Here is a 21066-nt window from a genome sequence, read left to right as displayed (position 1 = left end):
CATGTATTTTTTTTTGCATTTATTTATTTGGGCTAAATAAAACCATACCCACATAAGTGGACCAGACCCAACAAAGTTCAATATCTCTATCTTTTCCTTTTATATTATTAGTTAAATTAGCTAAATTTTAGTGATTCTTGTAAGTATAATTAGTGATTTATGGCAGGAATATAGTACATAATATTTATACTAATATTTATACTGATCCTTAAACTCAATCATTATAACACCACCACCTATCTGATCCTTAAACCCAATCATTATAACACCACCACCTATCTCACCATCATCACCATGACTATAACAACCATAATATCAAACAGAAATCATTAATTTTAACTATTAATACACTAATTGCCATCAGAGAGGTGGGAAAAAGAAAAAACTAATCAAAAAAAGTTCAAAGAATATGAGAGGAATATATAGGGTAAATGGAAAGTAACGAACATGGATGACGATGGTAACGTGGGGATGATGGCGGTGATAGAGGTGATGGCGGTGATAGAGATGACGGTGATAGTGGGATGGGATAACAAGGTAAGGTGAAGTGGGGGATTTGGGGGAAAAGTCGGGGTGTTGGGTACAGGAAATTGATGAGGCGGATAAATGGTATCAAAGTGAGGTGGGCTGGGTCTTGATTTCTAGTTTATATTTTAAGACAGTTTCTATTTAAACAGCCCCTATATATATATATATATATATATATATATATAAGTTCACCCAATTTGAACCAAATTCTAGCCGATTCCAAGCTAAACCAGGTGAGCCGAAAGACAAAAAACTCGGCTCAGCTCATCGACTAATAATCCGAGCTCATATTCATATTCAAGATCTGCTGATTTAAGAAAACAAATCGAACCAAGTTCACTTAAACGGCTATTTTCATTTGCTGCCCTATTAATATTATCTAATGAAAGAAAAACACTAGATTATAGAAACATGTTTGTGCACCAAAGGGCCACCACTTTCAATGCACAATACAAGAATGAGGTTCAGACGGCTGCTCGACTATGCCAGAAAGGTAAAGGACCGGATCCATATACACTGGCTATCATCTTTAACTAAAGATCTGTACAAGTCTGACAATGGAATATTTGTAAGACCTTGCTACTGCTTTGGTAAAACACGGTCAAGTAGATCCATCATCTTAACTGCCGCAGATGCTCTTGCCTCCGCAGGAGTGGTCTTCAGGTCGCTTCTTTCGGATAAGGCAAGATTCCCTCCTAAAACCTTTACATCAGCATGAAATCCATCTGCAGAATCGACAGAAAAAAGTGATACAAATATATTAAAAACATAGCAGTCTGAATAGAGAGTCCTAATGTTGTGACAAAAAGATAATCTAAAAACTAATTGTCATTTGCCAGAATTAATGATCTTTCAAACTGTCCGAATATACAATCTGAGCTGAGGAGCTCTACGTTAGAAACTCAAATATAACTCTGGTCATCCTCCAAGAGGTATGCATTTGGTAACATTCAACCTGGACCCAACATTAAAAACAAGAGTTCCAGAGATATTAAATAATAACAATAATACGCTAGAAGAGGAAAGATTATTCTGTCCTGATAAATCATTAGCATATATTCTGTTGAATGGGAAAAAAAACTAGAACTTGTATGCATTTAGAATTTGCGCCCTAAAAGAGAGATATAAGAGATATGGTCCTTTTAGACCTGGGTGTCCCCGTCATGAATACACCATGTTACATCTTCAAAAGAATATGGTCGACACATTAACAGTGAAAACAATTCAAATAAGTGTTTGTCAGATAAAAATTTGCACAATATTTTTGGTAATGCAGAACGAGAGGCATGCGTTGCACCCAAAAAATGAAAAACTGGGCATAGCATAAAATATCAACGTGCAATAGAAAGGGCTGTCTGGGAAGCAATCCAGTATAATGTACACAAGAGGACTTACACCTTGCATCATCTTAATACTTAATGATAACTGATGAGTACCATCTCAATTTCCAAAGAAGAAAGACCTTTCTATTGTTTCGCCGTACTTGTAAGAAATTACTGACCACTACCCTACAATTTGTCTCTAGTTAAGAATTTCCAAATCAACGAGAACCAACAAAATTTGTAAAATCCATTGTCCACTGTTATGTGGCTATGTACTGAAACTATATATATGCAGGGTAACATTCAAATGAGTACCGTGAAAACTAAATGTTTTGCACTTTTTTTGATGCAGTACCTGCAGAGGCTGCACTCTACGGCTCTAACATGGCCGAAAAGTTGACTCAAGAAAGAGTACTTTTTTGATGCAATAGCTGCACAGGCTGCACCTCTATGGCTCTAACATGGCCAAAAAGTTGACTCAAGAAAGAGTAAATAGATCTATATTAGCTTCCAAACTTTTTTTTCGCATAAAACAGACATTACGTACCTAAGCCTGCAGTAGCACTACAACTTAACACATACATAATATGAGTTTATAGATATTGTAAAATCGTGACAAATGTAAAATGATATTGTCTTCAGTTTTTACTTGTATTCCTCCTCTTGTACGAGATCAACTATAAACTGATGCTAGACTAGAATCTTGCACATTAGATGAAGCACCGAAAACAATTTATGCAACAATAACATAAGAATGGGGATTATTGAGAGAATGGGGCAAGGTAATTTTGTCGTTATACTTCACTGTATTTCCCCAATAAATCCAACATTACATAGAGACAGAATATTAAAATAATCCAAGGGCATAAGTCACACTTATCAAAGAAAAAGAAAAAGTTCTTCCCTTTGTTCAAGAACAAATCCAGCATTTAGTACAAAGAAATTAGCGATGCAAGTGAGAAGAATCAACATAAATGGACATGTCCAAGAAGACTTACAATGCATTATCAGTCAGTAAAAGGATAAATCTGAATAGTCATTTATTTACGGAATATGTGACCCTAAATTTCCCTATGAAAACAAGTAAAACCTCAATACAGTATTCCTATATTACGTAATCAAAACATTACTTTCCACTATTACCTAGCCCTCTAAATTACATGAAACATGTGTTTTCGTACAGAAAAAGTCCATGATTACAAATTTAGCAAAAATCTTACCAATATATTTAACTTCCATTTTCTACTCATAAAATTTATCAATTTCTTTATCTATGAGGGTTAAACTAAGGGGAGGGATCCATCGTTAATCAAATCCTGCCAATATTCTTTAAGTTGAAAGCAAGATTCCAGCCTAAAATATTGTAGCACACTGATGCACAAACTAATGTGGCCTTATAAGTGTGAATAAAAAGATTTTCTGCATAATTTATTGCCTTGTACCTATCTGGATCATGAGGTTCTGCCTCCTGAAATTTCTAATCTATTTTGGCTTTGGAATCGATTGGACTGATTCATAACAAATGATATATATTTTAAATTAACAACTACAGATTAGTCATATAGAAATTATGTAATATAGCTTAGCAAAAAAACAAGAAGAAATTATGTAATATAACTAGGATATTGGATATCTTACCATGTGATGAAAGTACACAGTAGGTTGGCAGCATCCACTTGTTCATACAACAGAAAATGTCCAGTTCCTAATGCAAGAAAAAATAATTGCACTACTTAGTCCACATGTACAAAAAGCAGAGCGTCATGTTCGCTCCAGTGCAGTCTCCCAGATGGTTTTTGAAGAGAGTATTGTAAGCCCGGCATCAACCGAGGCACCTTCAAGCAATTTACAAGAAAAGGCAAAGAAACAGTTGATTACATACGATAGAATCTACCTCCGCGAACACCACTCAATCCTCAGATCCAAATATTCATCAATTCAATTACTCAAAATCTAATTAATATAGGATTACATCGCCTAATATAAGAGCAACAAAACCCAATATAACAAAAACTAATTCCAGCAAGAGTAAAACCTTCATACTAAACTGAGACCAATTAGCAAAAACTAGGGTGAACTTGCAAGGGTCGTGAACTTGCAAGGGTCATACTCAAAAATGAAATTGTTTCTTGTTAAATAGTAAAAACAATATATTTTACATAGTATTATCTTTAAAAAATGCTAATATATACCTTACAACTTTCCGGAAAAGGATGCTGCATTGGGAGGATGGATACTGGCGAATGTTTCCTCTTTGCATGGAGAGCTACAGGGTCTTCGAGAGGCTGACAAGGGCGAAGCCCTGACCCATCTTGAGATTCTGTTGTTCTGTTTGTGCTAATATAATCACAAAACTCTATAACAGCTTGCATCTTAACTTCTATATCACTTGCATCACCTGACAGCAGCAGAAATGAATAGCATAGATATTAAACATAACTGAATATTTTGATCTCTTCTGTAAAGAGAATCTTCAAAGCTGCAAGTGATTTAAATATAGTCTTAAACATATTTTCTGCAATGCAAAATTTATAGCCACTGCTGTCACTTCTCATACATGATCTCAAAGTTCATTTGAATCCTCAACCTAAGGTTGACATGGACAGGTGCTTGACCACTACAGTCATTTCTTTTAGGCTCATCTTATGTGATGTTCTGTGAGGTTACTGCCTTGACATTTATAAAAAGTATCTAATAAATTACAAGTCAACCCATCCAAACCAAAACTAAACATACCAATATACCCCACCCGTTTAAGGGTGTGTGTGGCAAGATGTACACAACCTATACCCACTACTCCTAGGAGTAGAAGCTATTTCCATTAGAACCCCAAACTACTAAGAATAAACTTAAGAAGCTATAGAAGATGTTTAAAATCATGAAAAAAAATAATATTTATCTTTTAAATACTTACGATTATGTTTTATTTTTTAAGAATGTGTAAAAAGACATCAAACTGTTTGAATTAATATAATTATTTTTTGCTAAATCGGATTAGAATATTATTTTGTTGATAATGTCATACTTCCTCTGGTCCAATATATAAGGCATTTGACTTTTTTCATGTACTTCCAAAAGCCTTAAAAATATATTTGGAATAAATACTTTTCAGATATTGTCTTTTAATAATAAATTAACATATACAGTGGCAGAGTCAGGAAGTTTACTTCCTGGGGGCACCACATATTTACTATGTAAAAATTATAAATAAATTTACAGGGTACAGAACAACTCAAATATAGTATATATATATATATATATCATCTAAAAAAATTTGCTTATTTTTACAAAAAAAAATCACATATTTGAGAAATTTTGAGTTTTCCATGTAATATCATAATAAATATACTTTGAGAGTATGTATGAGATGAATAATTAAAAAAATATACATAAAATTTTTAAATATAACCAAATATATAGTTAATAAAACTAGAAGAAAATCAGATTTTGAGGAGTTGGAAAGTGGGGGGACAAGGTTAAAATGTTATAATATTAGTACATTATATATGAATTTTCTATTAAAAAAATATTTTTTTTAAATCCAGTGGGGGCACGTGTCCCTGGAGGTCAACATGTGCCTCCGCCACTGAACATATACATATTATTCAGAAACAAAAATTTTAAAAATACTTAATGTAAGTTTAAATTCAAAGCACGCTGAAATGTGAGCAAAAAGTTTAAATTCAAAGCACGTTGAAATGTGAGCAAAATATCAGACGACTTATATAATAGATCAGACGAAGCAACTTCCCACATACTGTTTCTAAATTCATTATACTACTAGTAGACCTTCCTTTATAGATTGGAAAATGCGACTAATCTAACTGTGGTTGAATTATACATGCTACTAGACAAATAATGCAGATTCATGTTCAAATGTGCAACAGAAAAGCATTATGTAAATTAACGGAATGGACATAGAATTTAGTGCATTAAACCCATATGCATACCACAGGCATGTCATTGCAGCACCTACAATAAGGGCTGCACCAATGACATTACACTTATCTGGTGGTCTTACAAGTCTGTGGCACACTGCATGTGCTATTAGTTTTATGCCTATGTACCAAATGTGGGGCTAGTAGTTTATTAGATATGTAGTAGGTTATTTGCAATAAGCCCACTTGTGTTGGACCTTAGTCCATTAGGTTTTGTTATTAAGGATTATATATTTATATTTCCTATATCAATATTGTTATCCCCTCAGATTATCAAAGACTTAATTACTGGCATATTATTATATTAAATTGAGTCTCTTTGCTGATGGGTTACGATCCATTATCTAGTCCCCCTTCTGTGGTTGGAAACCAATTTTACGGTTGGGAAACCCTAGGGGTAGTGATTCTTCAGCGGTTGATCAGTGTTCTCGTATTTTATATCATAAATCGTTTTGTGGCAAAGCTCTCCTGCATCACATAGATATTGATTCAATTTCCATTTCAATTTTTTAGAGGTCCAAAGTTGCATGTATCTTGCACACCTGATTTCTGACTTGTATACACTTGAAGCTTGTAATTTAGTGTACAAATTTGTATCCCAACTTGGAATGTTTAATACGTTTTTTGTCTATTTGGTAGTTCACCTATGTAAAATTAGTCCTAACCTTCTGAATTTGACTTTAGTAAGTTATTATGTAATAAAGTAATATGAGGTTTATCATGATTATATAATTACAAAAAGCGTGGTTTCTGATATTTTCGACTACTCAGGGAATGTGTAATAACTAAAGACAGATGCCTTCACCAAAATTTTCAACTGTATCAAACATTCTGATTGCTATTTAGAACTTTCTTATTATGTCAGTATTTCAGCCGCTTGGCATTTACTTTCGTAATAATGATTTTAGAATTCAGTTACTATTTTAGTGAATTATTTAGAGTACTTTCTTTGGTTTGTACTTCGTATGGATGAGGTATTCAATAAACTACACATGACAGCAACTAGAAGAAAATATACCATTTAAAAATGTCTGGATATGGCTCTCGCACAATGCAAGCTCTTCTTCTATACTGCTTCGCTGGACAGACTACAAAGAATAAAGAAATGTAAATATGTATAATATGATTAAAAGGAAAATGAATAAAATTAAAAATAAGTACATTGTACAAAAAAGAACTTATTTGGAACATTGACAAGGTTCAGCTCCTGAGGCTGTGGTTATAGCAGGAGACCATCTAGACAAAAAAAAAACAAGATATACCCAAAATTACCAGTTTCTCTCTTTTCTCAAGAAGAGGTTTGAGTGAGGCCTGTTGCAACGGATCCTCGTCTAAAGCCAGGTTACATGTCGGCTTTTCAACTTTTATAGAGTTCAATTGCTGAGAGTCGACAGCATGATTTCCTGAGGCCTCAGAATCTCTGCTACTTGAACTAATTCTGGAACTCTTGGACTCTGCTCCTTTGAACACCTTGCTTGTGATCCTCGTCGCGGAGTTAGTTTTCGGTGCCTGTTTAACATTAAGAATTTACTGTATCACATGCAGAAAATATAGAAAAAAACAATTATGCAACATGTACTCCCAAAATCCTAAACTGGGATTCAAGCCTCCAAGCACGAGGGATAAAGTTCTAGCTATCTTTATAGAAATTTAAATACTAAATACTTATACACAAACTATTTCACAACTTAAAACCAAATAACATATTAACTAGACATATAACTCAATAAATAGCATTGCAATTGACATTCTAGCTCTTAGCTGTTAAGATATTTAAGATGCATTCCTTTGCCTGGTACTGAATTCCTTTGCCTGGTACTGACATTAAATTCCAAGTACATGGAAGGTATTAAGTTTCATCACAATATTATATCCTATATATAACATGCACAAAAGAGATAATTGTGGGTACTGTATATTAAGAGTCTGAAAGTTTTTATTGGTAACTAAAAAGTATAATAAATTACTTATTTCTTGAGATTTGCTTAGAAAGGTCTATGAATAAATTCCTAACTACAAAAGTTAAAATATTATTTATATATCAATACACAGAAGTATTCCATAAACAATATATTCTTTATACATTTAAGTTCTAGCTTTTCTACCAAGACAACAAACATGTATTTTTATACAGAAAAGGAGCCTGGAATTCAGGTTCTGCAGCAAAAATAAAGCTGAGATAGCAGTGTTTATATTCATAGAAAGATACATACACGCATATACATTTCTATTCGCAGATACATACAGGGACACAGATACATACTTGGACAGTTCGATATAATTGAAAATGTTCTGACACATATTCGTACACTATCACAAAATATTATGTTCTGTTGTAGAACACGGTGTATGCTCTGCTGCAAAACACAATGTTTTGTATGTTATGTACATCCGATGGAAATCTTTTGTTAGTATTTTAAGTGACTATCCGAATCACTCTAAATCCAGTTGACTGAAATGTCTCCACATTGATATTGTTTCAATGCAAAATATAGTCAATCTTCAATCTTTTGTTAGAGTGACTCTCGAAATCACTCTAAATCTAATTTATTGAAATGTACCCTATAGTTTCAACGCAAAATACAGTGATCTGCAGAACACTACTATCTCAACTGTATTTTTATTGCAGAATAAAGTAAGTTTTGCTACAGATGCGGATGGAATGAACATGAGATCCTTATTCCCTTTTATACAAGTACAAAAAATTAAATGTATTACATTTAGCAATTAAAAACACATCCTTATCAATTCATTAACACCCTTATTCTAACAAAATCAATCAAATCTATAAACACATCACAATATAAAGAAGTAATGCATATAATATTTGGCTTTAAGTACTTACTTTCTGAAATTCCAACGATTGGCTTCAAAAATATTAAAGTTCCTATTCGTTCAAACTAAAAATGTCATCTCAGTTGCTAGCTCAATAGAAATCATATCATATCTTCTAAAAAACATTGGTAATCTTTAAAAACGATTTTGATTTGATGGTACAAAAAATAATATAATTCTTTCTTTATTAGTGAAGTTAAGGTCCAATACTTGAAAACTATATATACTTAAGTTAATACTAAGTAGTTAATTATTAATAACTAAATGACTTCTAATGAATACTGAAATTCAACTTTGCATAGGATTTTTTTGCTTGTATAAAGACCGTGAGTAATATGTTTCCAAAACTGACTTGTAGCATTAATCTTATTATTTTGAAATTGTACCAATGATCCAGGTTGGAGGGAGTTTGCGATTCTGATTAATGTTTATAGTAATATTTATATGTTACTTTCTTGTTTACCCTAAAAGACACTGATCTAGTGATTTACTAAAAGGATGAAGGTCATTTATAGACTTACTTGAAAAAGCGAGTTACCAAAATGTCACACGGCCGACTGAACACGTACCATGGACATGCATAGCCAAACATATGCATCCCAGATGTGCATATTCAGTAGTCTCTTGTTTCTGAATTAACAACATTTAGGTGCATGCATGTTCGTGTACCGGATGATATTTCTCCCAATTTACAGTTGTATATGCATTAACTACATGTGTACGTACCCCCTCAGTGTGCATCTTCAACTACCGTATATGTATACATATAATACATAAACTTGTTCATTGGTGTTGCGGACATTGAATTATTGATCAAAAGCAACAATAATTTACTCAGTTTACTAAAGAATCAACTTGAGTTGGGGCTAGTATCCTATTGTTCAAAACAACAAATGCGCCGGGATTTGAGACAACTTAGGCATTTTGTCTATATAAGGATACCCATTATACAAATGTGTACCTTGTGGGTAAGAAGGGCAAACCTTTCCGCCTTTCAGTATTTTGGGCTAATGTCGTTGAATATAAGACATTTTAGTCATTACTCTTACTAAATAAATTAAATATATACATATAACCTTAGAGACAGTTAGATGTTAGATGTTCATCAGAGTTCAAATTCAATTACAACCACAACTACATCTATGTCTGGTGAGGACATATCAAACAATTCCATGAAAGCATTCTTTGTGATAGGATTTTGACTTTGACACCATAACATGTAGCTTTGTAGGAGTCATCGACTTGTACTCCAGGAAGAGGGATGGAACCGTTACTATCATTTTCCTGATTGCATTTGCATTTTAAGGAATTTAGTTATAGATATCCCATTGTCTTCAACCAGGTCAGTAATAATGCAATTTTTATATGTTCTTTAAGATCTGCAAACAGGTACACTACAAGCATTTATTAAAATCTAAAACTCTCACTAAGCCGAAACACGTTTTTCATTGACAGCATCGAAACAATAGTTGAACTTTAAAGCGCATCTTATCAGCTACTACGTATAACAAGCACATTGATTATCGACAACCACAAGAAATAACATAATATTATTTATTACTAATTGGGGTCCAAGTTACTAGGCAACTACAAAAGATAATATATTATTTATATCAAAGCAGTTCCGAAAATTGTATTATATATACATCAAGGGTTCAGAATTTGGAAACAAAAAAAGAATGGCAAAATACTTTCTTATTAATAAGAGAGGGCAACGGTATACAAGTAACATAAAGTTAACAAATTATTATACACATTTATTTGGTTATATATATACACATATTTCAGTAAATGTAAAAAAAATACACTTAGAAAAAAAATGATAAAATACTTTCTTATTAACAAGAGAGGTCAACGGTTCTATACTTGGAACTACAAAATAAAATAACATTAATTGATTAATGTACAAAAATATATATAAGTAACATAAAGTGTACAAATTACTCCATCCCAAATTAGTTGTCCCATTTGACTTTTGCACGTAATTTAAGGTGCCTTGACCGCATATCTCCGTTAATTATTTTTTAAATTTTCTTTTTGTAAATAAAAGTTTAAGATTTAAATTTTTATTCACTAAAAGAAAATTTAAATAATATTCAAAGGAGGTATACGGTTAGGTCACCTTAAAATACTCGTAAAAGTCAAAGTGGTCCACTAATTGGATAGAGGGAGTATTATATATATTTATTCGGTTATATATACACATATTTCAGTAAATGTAAAAAAAAAATTATACACTTAAAACTCGCTAAAGTTTATATGGACGCTTGTCTTATTTATATAGTACTACAACAAGGACCCCTCAGGCTACTTAAAAAGTCGTGTTGTCAAAAACGGAAAAAATATTTTAAATTTGGAAGCAATGTTAAAAAAGAATTTGGCTAACTAATTTAATAAAGAGTATGAATTTGCAATCTGTAATACCCAAAAGTACAGTGTCTTTTATGTCAACAAACAACAAACGTGTAGATGTTCTTCACGCGATGTCCTTGCATGCAACTCCCAATCAATATAATTATGCTATACAGTAATAAGAGTAACTTTCAGCAACATTATCTTACCACCAGGTTGATATCAATTGGTGGGACGTATTTATCAATTTCCATAGAATCTATCTTCGTGATTGAATGGTTGATGTTGACGCTCCCGAACATATCTGCATCCACTTTGTCCTGCTGGATGATGGAATGGGAACACTCATTATCATTTTCCTGATCAGCAGTGTCATAATTTCATCAGATGCCACATTATCTTCATTTATTAGGTCAACAAGTATGTGATTAAATCAATCTCCGCAAACAAGGAGCAGTCCAATTTACTTCAAATTAAATATCAAACTTCAACAACCATCAATAGGCATAAAATTCCAAAATGATAACATTAATATACAAAATTACATTTTCGAAACATATTCAATTATATATAGTGATGAAACATGACAGTTTTACTCAAGGACACAATGCATTGTCCAAACAAGGAATTCTCAAAATATGGAGAAAAAAACTAAATGAGCACCATGTCTTTTTAGTAGTCAAACAGGGACTTTATACATCTCAAAGCACATGACCTTTGATATGACCTGTGATAGGAGTTCCTGAAGATTCCAGATTATCTGGTTTCTTGTGGGTTTGGAGCTACAGTATTTATGGTTGGGGGTTTAGGTTTGGGTGGATTACGGCTAAGCAGCTGTCATATTGTATAACAGTGTGAGTAACTGACAAGGTCGGTGTATTTTGTTTTAACTTAGGAGGCTTCACAAAAACGGCCTCTGTACCCCTAAGCTTGCTTCTCAGTGAGATATTATTGGCATACACTGGTTCAGTATTGAACTTGATAAGTAATATACAAAGAGAAACAATGAAAAACAGTATGTTCTAATAGACTAATACAAATATAAGTGGAAAACTCACATTTCATTAGTTTAGACACAATAATTAATTCTTAGAGAAGCTATCTTGGACACTAGATGATTCGCATTGACACCTGCAGGTGTATCTTTTGAGGAGTTATCTATGTTTTCTCTATCTTGCCCAAAGATAGACCTAGAACATTCATTATCATCTTAAACCAGTGTCACAACTTCCACCAAACACCTCATTATTTTCATTCAAGCCAACAAATTTGTAATCCTATAATTAGAAATATCTTTTTAAACTGGTAACATTGAAACAAATATGTTAATCTTGCAAACAGATTACTCATTACTAGAAAGTACTGAAACAGGCACTATTTACTCTGCTCAGGAAAGTTGTGTCATTGTTTAAATTGAAAAAGTATATTGAATTTCAGAACAAACCACAAGGGAAAATGACTCTATTAAGTCAATAAAGTACCTATACGTGGGTACTTTTTGACTTAAAATTATTGCTTCAAGATGGTCTCTTGGCCCAACCAGAACAGTAGCTACACAGAAGAGTTTCGTACCAATAGATTGATTTCAGTTGGTAAGACATCTTTATCGATTTCCATAGCAGTTGTTTCCTCAATTGGATGGCTGACTTTGACATTGCTGGATGCATCTTTATAAAACTCACCTCCATCAACTTTTTCTGGCACGAAGATATGATGGGATGATCCATCATATAATTCCTGCTTTGTGGGATCATGACTTCCATTAGATGCCTCATTATTTACCATATCAGTTGGACAACGATTTTCATGGGTATTATTTTTGTCCATAATAACTTCATTCTTCTGATGGTTTTCTGTTGAATTTGAACATTTCGTAACAGTATATTCGACACTTTCCCTCAAATGCTTTAACAATTGTTCCCTGCCAAGTAGATCAACGAGTGAAATAATATTCTAAATTAGAATACATCCAAGGGAAAAAGCATCTAAAAACTTAAAGTAAACAGCAAAAGAAAAAATCTAAAAAGAAACAAAAGTTCTAAATACTGTAAGCAGTGTTACAGATTTCGGAAATCGGAACTATTCGGTTGAGGTACCGATTTACGATTTATCGGACGATTTTTAAAACATCGGATGATTAATCGGCGATTTATCGGAAATCGGTCAAATCGGACAAATATTTTTGAGCGATTTATCGGCGATTTTTGAAAAATCGGCCGATTTCTATAACAGAGACTGTAAGGCAAAAATAATCATGGAACTTTGTGTCAGTGTCACCGCAGAGCCTAAACAAAAAGATGACTGATGTGAAATCTCTTGAAGATGTTTTAGGAAGAAAATGATTATAACTACTTGTCATTACTGGCATATCTGCCTCGGAGAAAATCATATGTAATTTGTTGAGGTCTCCGACAACATGTCTGTTAAAAATGAGACTAATTTCGAGAGATGAGACCCGGACTTTACAATTGAAATTATACAGCTTGATGTTTCTTGAACTGATTAAGACTACATAACCGTGTATAGTATATCACTAAGAAGATGTGGCTGAATGTTATATTTTATCTTGAAGAAGAGGCAGTTGTGTAGTTTAATTTGACAATTACTTACAGATTTAATAAAACAAAGAGGATTACCAAAAAAATTGGATAGGATAAACATCAAGCTGTTTCTAGGGAGATGAATTCCTTCTGAGCAACAAATTCGAGCACCAAAGACATTAAACTATAAGTAGGGATGAAAATTTTCTTTTTGAGTACGGATTCCTATCTATTAATTCCATCCATAGATCGCTTGTCAACTATACAAATTACATTATCACTTCAGTTCCACTCTATTAATGTGAAAGTTATACACGATATAAATTAATTCAAACTTACTGGCATCACCTTGTGATCTTCTCCATACAACACAATTTACACAGAAGAAATAAGAACGCCTATACAAAGAGAGATAGTTCACTCACAACAATACTTTATTTTCCTACGTACAAATGTGGAATTCAAAATATCAAATGCAAATGTTTAAATTAATAAGCCTTCTTAAATGGTAGACCTTGTAGAAATACCTTACATAGAGAAACATAATCATCTGTGTCGGAAAGACATTGATCAAACTCTACTATGACCAGAATGCTTCGACTGAGTTTGACAAGTTGTTTATATTGAAAAGCAACTTAAATTTTTATGCAGACCATAAAAGTTCACAATTTCTGCTTTTGAATTGGTTAAGTACAATACAAGGAAAGCAATTTATGTTTATAACTAATAAACATGTTCGAAATAGGGTAACAAATCCTAAACATTCATGAAAATTCAGAGGTTGAGAAATCTGGGAAAATGTATGTATGTTTAAATACAAGAGAAAAAGTTTTCTAGCAGGTTAAGTATAGATCGAAGGACAATTTTGACAATGTATCCTTGTTTACCTGCTGATAGTGTTACCTTGCTTTGGATGATGCGATAGTTTTATTATTGCCTTCAGTTGGGTGGAATTAGAAAAAAAAAACATAATGATCTGAATTTTGTGAAAATATATTTACACCAGAACTTTAGCAGATCAATACGTGAAGTTGAGCTATAAGGAATCACTAAATAATAAGAGCGCAGCAGATAAAAAATACAAAAATAATGAATCGTATAGCTTTGTTGTACCTAGAAAACCAGTCAGACAAGATACCAGTATAAGGAAGAAGATGAAAATATTGATGAGCCGTCATGAGCTTCCAACCACAAGAACTCTTTCGAACCAGAGGGCCTTGCAAGCTACTCAATAGCATGGTTAAGATACTTGGTTAGAAAGAAATGTACAAACTACAAAGCACTTTATTGAAATAATAATCTGTGAACTGTTGTATAGTAACTGGTAAGTACTCAAGAGCTTAGGTTACAGATGAACACAACAGCAGTGCACCTATCATCCTTTTATCTGTATAATTGTCGAAATTCAAAATTTATGTGTCCTTTGATACTATAAACGCTGGTCTATCAAGAAGATGCAAGAAAAGCTCTTTAAATTGTTGATTATTAATAAATGTGCAGCTATGTAATTATGATTCCTAAAGTACATCAATTACAGAAAATTTGAGGATAGAAAATATCCTATCATAATTAAGAAAAGAGAGACATTTATTCACTGCAATTTTGGAATGTACTAACTGAGTAACTCGAACTGAAAATAACAAATACAATAACAATTTTGGCTTACTGCAAACAACCAGTTCTGGGATTGACTTATTAGCGGCACCATAAAGAGTAAATTTTTGCTCAAGAAACCGGAAAAATTCAATTAACAAAGAGTGGATGTTACTAGAACTAACCTTTCAATAACGCCTTTAAGATTAACTTGATGTTCCTCGCTAATAGATTGCGAGGATTGCACTATGAAAAAATGAGCCGCTGTCTTTTCGTCATTCAACGAATATACAGCATGGCTCTCCAGAACCTCAAGATCAGTATTATCAATGCCTGTTTCATATGTCAAACCACATAGGGAAGCATGAAGCTATTCCTTTCCAAATATAATCAACATGGAATTATTTCTAATTTTAAAGATAATAATCCTCAAGTTAGATATCCTTAATTTTAACTCCTTATTGTTTAAGATGGGGGACCATCTTCAAACAGTTAATTGTTCACAGTCTTTAGACTGACTGACCATTAGCAAAGATAAAATTGCAACATCTCGCTCATCTTATTATCAGATGTTACTATATAAGGTGGCACACGAACATTATAATTATTTTTAAAAATGTATACACATAAATTTTAATTGCAAATGAATAGAAGATAATGCATTGGAAGGAAAAAACAAACCACCCAGTTTATAATTTATAAGTTTGGACATAATCAGTGTTGTTAAATGAAGTAATAACGCCTGGGGAGAGGCTCTGTGAGGCCAACATTTTTTGCCCCATCTGGGCTGAGGTGATCTACTTTGAGATATAAAGCCCCTCATGAGTCTATCAATTTGAGAACCTGAACAACTCAACTCAAAGAAAATAAAAAAGACAGAGATGTGTAACGATATAAACACAACCCCTAATCATCCTTGTAATTTTCCAAATGTAAGGAGACAACCCTGTGTTATGCGTTAAGATAGGTCCTTCAAAAGTATACAATTGATAACATAAATAGACCTACAAGCCAGATCATAAAATTTATTAAATATGGCCATTTAAAAACACCTTTCACACATTTTTAACATAATATCTAAAATAACAGTGTAATAGAATAAATTAGTGAGGCAGAGCTATATAATCCTAATTGGATAATACTACATATTAATTTTAGTACGTTCATAAAAGTTATTGTAGCACATTAGGACAGTTGCATATTTATAAAAAATCAGCACCGACAACAGTTTTAGGAATAACAATTATATACCTTAACTCAAAAATGTGTAAACTCTTTATACTCTTTATATAATAATATTTATATTTTCTGAAATATTTTTTTTTCTGTTCACTTCTTATCTCTGTATATATTGTAAAAGATAAATAGATAATTAATTATGCATATCTGCCATCATACTTACCAAGCTTCGAACTTGTTTCTCACTTTTCTGCTTTAAAAAAAATAAACTTGTTTTACAATCCCAGCGCCTCGTGCCTAGGCTCATGGAGGGTCTATCTTATTGGTGGGTTTTTCGCTTTAAATAACAATGAATATACCAAACTGCTTCTGTGCAGTCACAACCAGGTCGAGAAAGATACACTAGCGACTAATCAGAGTCAGATATATTATCCATTTACCAGATTTGTCGTTAGGTTTTTATAAAACTTTACCATGCACTTTCTTAACTTTCAAATAATATATATATACACTAACTTATAACCCGTGCAATGCACGGATTTTTTATTTCTAATTTTTAAATTTATCTCTCATGACGTATTTTATTACTGACAAATAAATTAAATTATTAATCCTAAAATTATATCAGTATTTTTAATCTTAAAAGAAAATATTATGTGAAAATAATGAATAGTTCACATTCTAATAATTTCAACTCTATCTTGATTTCTAGAAATCAGATTTTGACAATTTTACCGGCCACGTGAAGCTCACGAAATAATATTTAATTCGGTGTTTTGAAAGTATTATCTAGAATTATCCAAAAACTGAATAAAAAGGAGAGTTACGAAATTTGCATTAAATATTCTATTCAATTTAGAATACAGTTTAAATGATGATAATATAAAATATTCTTTTATTTCATATCCAACGGCTATCATCTATTTATTTCAATATCTAACGGTCCTTGTTAGATTGGTCGTCAGCGACCAGGACTACCAAAATTTTTGATAAGATCCCCCTTCCATATTATATAACTATATAAGGATATAATACCCTTTTGTTCAATAATAGAGTTGTGAGCATTTCAGTTGCGAGTATTTTAGTTTTAATATACGCAAGCATGTGCACTATAATATTTAAAGTGAAATTCTCGTTGGTGCCCTTCTTCTTTTTTTTATCGTAGGTAACCCGCAGCCACTACCATTCGGGTGCGCACGCACTGGGTAAAGCCTACGGGCTCACGTAATAGCCTACAAACCACGTGAACCAAGGTAAACCGCATTTAAGCAACAGGCTTCGACTCAGGAGGCATAATCATAAATTCTCCTCCCGTGGGATTCGAACCTGTGACCAAGAGGATAGTTATCCCCTCTTTAACCAACCGAGCCAACCCTTGCAGGCCATTGGTGCCCTTCTGTAATTGACTTTTCCAAATGGTGTCATTTTATGTTTTGGACTTACGAGTGGCACCTCAAAGTAAGTGATTACGTTACAGATACCTTCCGTTAGTAAAAAAGTTATGAAACGTTAAAAAACAAACAAATAAGCCTTAAAAACACATTTCGATGAAAATTGAACAAATAAAAATACAATTACATACAACCTAACTCAAAAATGGTGAAAACACCAAACTTTGGGTGAAGGAGGATAATTATGGTAATTGTTGACTAAATGATTGTATGTTTATAAAATTGGTTGGTAATTGAAGTTTGGGGGTGATGGCAGAGGCTATTACCGGCTGTGGTTGTTGCGACAGCGGTGGCAGATTGTTTCTAGGGAAGTGCAGGGAGGGGATTGAGGTGTTGATTCTGGGTGTGTGTGCGGGTGTTAATTGCGGGAGCGTGTGTGGAGGTTGGAGATGCGTGTGTAGCGTGTTTGTATTGTAGTGTGTGCATGTGTTTGTACTTTGTATTATAATGGAAAAAGAGAGAAGAGAAGAGAGAAATAGAGGGAGAGACGGAGAAGGACGGGGGAGAGAAAAAATAAGGGAGATGGTGGTAGAGAGAGTTACGGTTGAGAGAGAGATGAGAACGGGAGAGATTAAAGGTAGGAGGAGAGAGCTCGGGTTGAGAGATAGAGAGACTATTGGGAGAGATTATATTGTAAATGTAGTTTCTAAATGAAAAAATTAAATGAAAATTAAAAAAATGTACTAATTTAACGTTTATGTGACGTTTTCACTAACAGAAGGGTATTAGTAGAGTAATCACTTACTTTAAGGGGGGTGTCGGTCGTAAGTCCAAAACATAAAATGGCACCATTTGAAAAAGCCAATTACAGAAGGGCACCAATGAGAATTTCCCATATTTAAATAAAAATCAACAAATAATAATATTAAGATACAATATTTAGTGGTTCAACACTTCAATTTGGTAATAGTTTTTATATCAAATTAAATAAATTAGGAATATGAATGAGCCATGTGATGTGATGTAGACAATGTGGTTAATAAAAAAACAAGGACGATAATTATGCATCATTGCATTTTAGAGAGCATTCCAATAGCCTTCGCAGAGCCTTTATTATTAATTCCCATAACTACTGATTTCTCTAGAGGAGCTTAACCTTTTATAAATCTGATAATACAAGGTTGGGTCAGGCATTATAAAATACCTTTAAAAAGTCAATTTCATGTGCCTAGTCAAATATATCAAGATTCTAAAACTCAAAAGTCAAAATAACAAAAGATTAATACTTTAGTGGACTGACGCTATACAATTGTTCAAATTTCAAAGTAGTATTGATATTAGACAATTAAATCATGTCCATTTCCCTTCTTCCAGGGCATCTTCCTGGCTGTGTATAAGAAAGCATAGAGCATAAATTTCTCACAAAAATCATATTCAGTTAAAATAAAAATACCTGCAATTTCTTTAATGGCGGAAAATGCAAGTTGCAGAAGAGCATCTTCATAATTGGGGACTTCAGTTGCAGGTAGTAGTCTACTGCATTTTCTGATTTCAGATGTAGAATTTTGGTCCACAGTACTAGGTGATTTCGCTGCAGAAAAATCAACATCTCTTTCAATGGGTGACCAAATTCCTTTTGTGATAGAATCAAACAGTAGGAAGCAGTTCTCCCTGGTAGAGTCAACCAAGAGTACCGAAACTTTGGATACTGGCCAACCAAGTGAAGCTGGAACATCTCCAAGTGCAAAGAGAGCGAAAGAGACCTTACAAGCATTCATAATTACTTGCTCTGTAAGTGAGAGCTGAGCGTTTGGGTCCAATAATAGCGTATTGTAATGAGGTTGGTGCATGTGCTTCATGTATTGCAATAAGATTGGACAGAAAATGACAGCCAATTGGCAACAAGAAGTGAAATTGAGGTACTCTAACGTAGGATGACGTTTCCTATGGTAGTAGTTGTAGAGTAGCACAATAGCATGCATCTGGAAAAATATATAAGTTAGAATTGATAAGACAGTAGGAACAAAATATAGAGGAATGTTGTACAAGAAAATAATAAATTGCAAAACTCGGTCTAGTAATACAAAATTACAATATCTTAGGTCGGAATTGTGTGAAGAGAGTTGTTGGAATGTATGTAGAGATGCATTGAATCAAACATAAAAGCAGAAATGAGAATGAGAATAATAAATAAAGGAAAATGAATAGAAAAAAAAAAAAGAAGAACCTGATTAGCGACAAAAGGAGAGTGAGGAAGCGAAGAGGACAAGTGAGGACGAAGCAAGGTATTCATCAAAGCCATAAACATATCTTCTGTCGGACAAACTTCTTCAACCTCCTCCTCCATCCCTTCCTTCAATTGTATCCCTCTTTAACTCGTACACCTAGTAGCTAGTATGTATTTTGGGGGGTTTTAGAATACCAATTAGCAGCGTCAATTCAGTGTCCTTCCCCTCACTACTCACTCAGTTTTTAAAAGAGAATCAAGTAACCGAAATTGATATGGGCTAAAATACTTTCATTACGTTACTTTTTTTCCGTGAAAATGTATTAAATTTATATTTGTTATCACTTGTTGTGTTACATAAATAATTAGGAAATCTGATCCAAATTATTTGAATCGGATATCCGATTTGGTTTTGTTATATTGATTATGATTCATATTGGATTCGGATATTATTGTGCAATAAAAACTAGTATTGTAATTGTATTCAATGCTACGTTTGTTGAGTTTCGAGTTTTAATGACTGGTATCGTAGTACTTGAGACTAGTTGTCCTCGCAAGATACCTATGTATCTTTGTGTTGTAAAGAATCAAGTCAAAAACGTAGTTTTAGATTAAGTGGTAAAACCCTTTGTTGATTTTAGGGTTAGATTAGGGTTGGACAAATCTCCTACTTAGATGGTAAGTAGGACTCTCTTAAATGGTACATTATGGATCCTTCCCAGAAGGAGTCTGTTTCCATGTTGAATACGAAGTTGGTGTCACTGTGAACCTTGTTCTCAGGTCTGCTCGGCGGGCCTATCACGTAGTTGATTTTGGGTCGGGGGAAATACAACCAACTTTGGGTCGTGGGAAATACAACCAACTTTGGGTCGTGGTCGTCATAGTCTGCTCAAACTATCAAGACCGATATTGGGTCATGGCTGTGACGACCTACTTTGGGTCGTGGCTTCAGGGGTTTGACTAGTCAATTTTAGGACACAATTAATTCATCACTAATTGTGTCTTTACGGATTACTTTCCATCCATATCATTTGCCCCCCAATTTCCAGGAAAACTTCTCGATATTCGTAAAAGTTATAATGGTCTAATCGTGACTTGAATATAGTTTTATCCCTTCTTAGGTTTGGTCATAGTATGAAGTGTGGAGCGACCTACACATTC

At 33.3% G+C, this 21066-nt stretch overlaps 1 protein-coding gene across 3 annotated transcripts; it reads right to left on the bottom strand.

Moving 5' to 3' along the window:
* Positions 1–863: 863 nt before the first annotated feature.
* LOC141677504 (uncharacterized) lies at positions 864–20158 on the bottom strand. 3 transcript variants are annotated; one of them, XM_074483474.1, is made up of 11 exons: positions 19906–20158; positions 19132–19660; positions 15294–15441; positions 14629–14739; positions 12548–12896; positions 11185–11298; positions 7061–7297; positions 6807–6876; positions 4043–4248; positions 3489–3555; positions 864–1253 (listed from the first exon to the last, which is right to left on the bottom strand). In XM_074483474.1, the coding sequence occupies exons 1-11, from the start codon at positions 20023–20025 to the stop codon at positions 1108–1110; spliced, it is 2097 nt and encodes a 698-aa protein (XP_074339575.1). In that variant the 5' UTR covers positions 20026–20158; the 3' UTR covers positions 864–1107. The 3 variants fall into 3 exon arrangements, with proteins under 3 accessions (XP_074339575.1, XP_074339576.1, XP_074339574.1); XM_074483475.1 differs by having other exon boundaries at positions 11185–11295; XM_074483473.1 differs by having other exon boundaries at positions 11185–11334; positions 19906–20157.
* Positions 20159–21066: the final 908 nt, after the last annotated feature.

This window comes from Apium graveolens, chromosome 8 (assembly GCF_009905375.1).
Source record: "Apium graveolens cultivar Ventura chromosome 8, ASM990537v1, whole genome shotgun sequence".
NCBI classification, from domain to species: domain Eukaryota; kingdom Viridiplantae; phylum Streptophyta; class Magnoliopsida; order Apiales; family Apiaceae; genus Apium; species Apium graveolens.
The sequence above is the reverse complement of the archived record's forward strand: the minus strand, read 5'-3'. Positions and strand labels throughout refer to the sequence as shown.